Source organism: Agrilus planipennis, unplaced genomic scaffold, assembly GCF_000699045.2.
Source record: "Agrilus planipennis isolate EAB-ADULT unplaced genomic scaffold, Apla_2.0 scaffold35, whole genome shotgun sequence".
NCBI lineage: Eukaryota > Metazoa > Arthropoda > Insecta > Coleoptera > Buprestidae > Agrilus > Agrilus planipennis.
This window is the reverse complement of record NW_020438957.1, coordinates 260,917-265,734: the sequence shown is the minus strand read 5'-3', so window position 1 is coordinate 265,734 and position 4,818 is coordinate 260,917. Positions and strand designations below refer to the sequence as shown.

Sequence of the window (4,818 nt, the reverse complement as noted above, 5' to 3'; positions counted from 1 at the left end):
TCATCCCTACATTTTTAAGTATATTTAACATCTTGTCCCATTTAACATTGTCAAAAGCTTTTTCTAAATCTACAAATCCTATGTACGCACTTTTTCTTTTTTCTATCGTTTTCTCTATTGTTACCCGTAAAGCTAGAATGGCCTCCCGCGTTCCTCTATTTCTTCTAAACCCAAATTGATCTTCTCCTCATAGTTCTTCCGCCCTTTTTTCCATCCTCCTCTGTACAATTCTACTTAAAATTTTTGACGGATAGGAAATTAAGTTAATTGTTCTAAATGTCTCTCACCTATCCACGCCTCTGTTTTTGGGTATGGTTAGTACCAGCTTCCTTTTATAATACTCTGGAAATTTCCCCGTCTCGTAAATGAGACTAACTAGCTTAAAGATAGGATCTCTAACCTCTTGTCCTGCATGTTGTAGAATTTCCACCCTGTATCCCATCTACACCTGACGGCTTATTATTCTTTAAGTTTTTTAATGCTACATCGAACTCTTCTCGCATTATTCAATAACCTAACTCATCTATCTCCACACTATCTTCTATATTTCCTAATAAAGGTATACCATATATCAAATTAAGTATACAATACTATATATTAAGTACTTTTTTTTAGTACATTACAATAAAACCTTAAAATTTAAGGTAAAAATGAGCCACGTCTACTAATCATTTGTTTAGTCAGGGGCGGTTATATTCCAAATGTTTAATGACTTTCATAAAATTAAAAAGTTTAATAGATACGCGACGAGTTTAGTAGTTTTTCGAGTCCATCAAATCTAAGTTGCGATTATATTTTTTATTGACAGTAGCGCCCTCTGTTCTCCTATTCACTATGATACCTCCTTTATTTCTAACCATTTCTATCCACGATTATCCTCGTCATTCGTCTGTAACACCACATTTCGCACGCTTCTAACATTTTTTTCCGCCTCTTCCACCGTGCACACGTTTCGCAACAATACAGCGCCGTGCACCAGATATTCACTTTTAACAATCTTCTTCGAATTTCTAAGTTAACCGTTCGTAAGCCTAGATTTGACTCCTATATGAAACACTTTGACATTCAATAGTGGTTAATATATCAAATATTATTGTGAAAATTCATCTTTAATTTTTAACCACTATAAACTACCTCATGTTAATGAGGGAAAATTTCTTGCTGTTGTCCCATCCTGGCTAGGAATCGAACCCGGGATCTTTGGCTTTACGCAACAGTGCTCTGTCCACTAAGCTGCGAGAGTTGACAACAACAAACCGTACTTATTTGGATACAGATCTGTCGAACTAATGTAATTGTATTAATACTGTATGAAACACTTTGAAATTCAATAATGATTAATATATCAAATATTAATGTGAAAATTCATTTTCCAGTTATACCAACTATAAATTTTTCTTCATTAACTTGAGGTAATTTATAGTTCTTATAACTTGAAAATGAATTTTTACACTAATATTTGATATATTCATCCTGTTGTTTAGTTATGAAGAAAACTAAAACGGTGGTGGTCATGGTTATTATCTTACAATAGGGTATTTTTAGTATTAGTTTTAGACAGGAAGTCTTAATATGAGACTTAGATTGTATAACTTTCGGGACGGTATCGACAAAAAAAATGTTTTATTATAAAAATATTCAAAAATCGACGGTAGTAATGCCTCTGAAAGTATTTAATGATAATTCTATATGTTAGTTACATACCTACTTAAAATTAACGAAAATTTATTAATAATACTTGTCCTATGTAGTCTAGTTCATTTTTGCCTCTTTGTAGTGATCTTTTTCTTTACGAACTCTGCGATGCTTCTTTCTTTATAGTAAGTGTAATGTATATTTATACATATAATATATCTATACCGATAAAATTTTTTATTATGCAACCAATTTGTCATACATTTATCGAAATGGGATGCATATGCGCGTTCGTCTTCATTTAAAATTACGTAAGATAATTGCATTACGTATAAACACACGTATCTATATAAATAAATGATAATGTGCTCAATTAATTTAACTTCTGCCAGTAATGCATGTACATATATATAGCTCCTAGAAACTAAGATTGTATTTAAACAGTCGCAAGTACAAACAAATAGAAGGTTTTTTTTTATTACTACTTAAATGAAATCAATTTGCAGTTAATTACCGGTTCGGGTGCTCAAGACCATTCAGATGCAGGAGCAGGTGGTGTTGCCGAAATTGACGTGTCACCACGAGCGGAGCACACCGAAGGAATCCCCGGACCTATTACGCGACTTTTAGTCGTTGCCAACAGGGGTATTGCCAACCTCATTCAAGACCTCATTTTGGTAAGTGCACTTTCTTATTATTACGTTTATACGCGCAGCTGTTAATCGACACAAAAAATACAGGTTTGGTTCTTTTTGAACCATTAAAAGCTCTCAAATTTCCTTTCAATTCGAGTATACTTACACTTTATGCGGACTTGTTTCGTGACCTTGATAACAGATTTCCACCAACATAACAGAAAGTAACCGACAAAATTTTAACGATATTGAGTAAAGTACATACCACTTACGCAATAACTGAATTGATATTATGTTGGTGCGTTACAGTAAGCCTTTTTTTTTATAAATCCGTTATTCAGTTGTCTGCATACGTACATGTTATGAAACAATAAATATTTCCCAACAGCTTGACTCTGATTGAAAAGACAGAAAATAAGATTTTTTTGTCGTAATTATATGAATGTGTAGGTACGCCTAATTAATAAACTTAATTGCTTTCATTATTATCACGGACAATAATGACTCTAAATGCTTGTAAGCATTTGTAAACCACCTGCTATCAAGTAATTGCCTATAAAGTTCGCAATTGAACACGTTGCTTATTACCACGTATTTATTTATTTATAAATAAGTAAGAATATTAATAAATGAAAGTAATANGTAAATTCCATTCAAAACCATTTGGCATAAATGGAAAAATAATTGTTTCCATTTACAATAATTCCATTAGTATTTACATGGGAAAAATTTCCATTGATTTTTAATGGAAACAAATGCAAAATTTATAAATTCTGTATAAAACCATTCATAAATAAATAGATAGATAAATAGAAAATCAATTGTTTCCATTTTGAATGATTCCATTAATCAACGCAATGGAATTTCCATTGCGTTCACCAATGGAAATCCCATTGAGTTCGGAAATGGGAATCCCATTGGCAATTCTCCATTTATTACCATTAATTATTATCAGTGGCAATTAAATCGCATTTTTTAATGGAAATTGAATGACAAGCATGAAAGAAGTTTTTAATGATTGCTTCTTTAAATATCATATTTCTCAAAAAGACTATTTCATTCAAGAAAAGTCTTCCATGCTCTTATAAAACATTTTACAATCTACAGGAATCGGCTTCTAAATCATTAAAATAAGTCTAAGATTTTCCAAATCAATATTAGTCAGGTTTGATGCCCCCTAATGGGAAAACCAGCCAACAAAATCGAAAAATGTCTCCCTAAAAAACTTCTCAGAAACACCCTTTCTATGAATTTTGCACTGCAGGTAATGTAAAAGTCGATTAAATCGTACAATAATGTTGTGGTTTAGTCATATCATAATGTGTTTAAAGTACTCAATAACGTTAATGAAAAACTGAACGTAATCAGCCTTGTAACACATCTTTAGTAAGTACTTGGACTTTTAATTTCACTGCAACGACCAAAAATATAAACGAATATCACCTGGAATCGGATCGTAAAATGATTACAAATTATGCTCCTTAATATTTCACCTTAATTAGTATTTAATTCTTTGGATTATATCACATCTATCTTGTGATTTTTATTTTATTAGGCAGTGATTAATGGTTTATTTTATTTACTTCATATAGGTAGAAATTACCAAAATATTAGTACCTAATTATGAAAATAAAATTCGAATACCTAACCATTACACCAAACTATTTCATAAAAAGTCGGACACTAATTGTAAGCTTATTTTATATATTCGAACGTTTCTACAACAAAAAAAGGAGATGTTCTCAATGTGGTTGTTCCATTGTATTGACATCGTTAACTAATAGATATTGTATACGAAAGGTACTTTCGAAAATAATTAATTAATGACGTCAATTAAAAGCTACGACCACTTTTAAAACACAAAATTGGTGTGCAATTATGTGTATAAACACATTGCATAAACAACTTACAAATTATGTGTATGGACTTTGGTAAATTACTTCCCGAATGTTATGACAAAAATCACATTATGTATTTGATTTCTTGTCCGTTGTTTATATTGTCTGCACAAAGGGTATTTTTGAAATACAAAAGCTTCAATGCTGGTAGACCTTTATAATCTAGAGATGTCGACGTTAACCTTCCATAATCTTCCCCAAATTGTTCTTTACGACAGTATTAACCCTATCAGAGATTCTTGACATACAGACAAAAAACTACCCGAGTCAAAAAATTGGGACTCATTTTGTCCTCATTTGATCTCAATAGAATTTTTAGGGATATTTCAAACTACAAGACTCAAAAGTCTCATTTTATCCGCGGTTTTCCCGTATCAGGACAAAATGAGACTTTTGAGGAGTAAAGATTATTTAGGAAACCTCATTTTGTCTTCAAAAAGTCTCATTCTTTTCTTGTTGAGGTTAAATTGAGGACTATTGCCATAGGATTGCAGACATTGAGAATAAAATGAGACTTTTTAGAATCCAATGTGATGAGTCTTATGAAAACTTATTGAGGTATCTGAGATTAAAAACGTCTAAATGAGGAAAAAATGAGTCTAAATAGTTCATTTGAGGATAAAATGAGTCCCAATTTTTCGACTCGGGTA

General features: G+C 31.5%; 1 protein-coding gene across 3 annotated transcripts in view; it reads left to right on the top strand.

Moving 5' to 3' along the window:
• Nucleotides 1-4,818, top strand: part of LOC108744843 — a 75,000-nt gene that overhangs the window by 64,062 nt on the left and 6,120 nt on the right. For 2 of the 3 annotated variants that reach the window (XM_025975055.1, XM_025975057.1), the window contains exon 6: nucleotides 2,142-2,372. In XM_025975055.1, the coding sequence (XP_025830840.1) occupies nucleotides 2,142-2,357 (216 nt within the window). In that variant the 3' untranslated portion in view covers nucleotides 2,358-2,372. Of the gene's footprint in view, nucleotides 1-2,141; nucleotides 2,373-4,818 lie in introns of those variants that run through there. The other variant, XM_018480793.1, reaches the window with a different exon arrangement.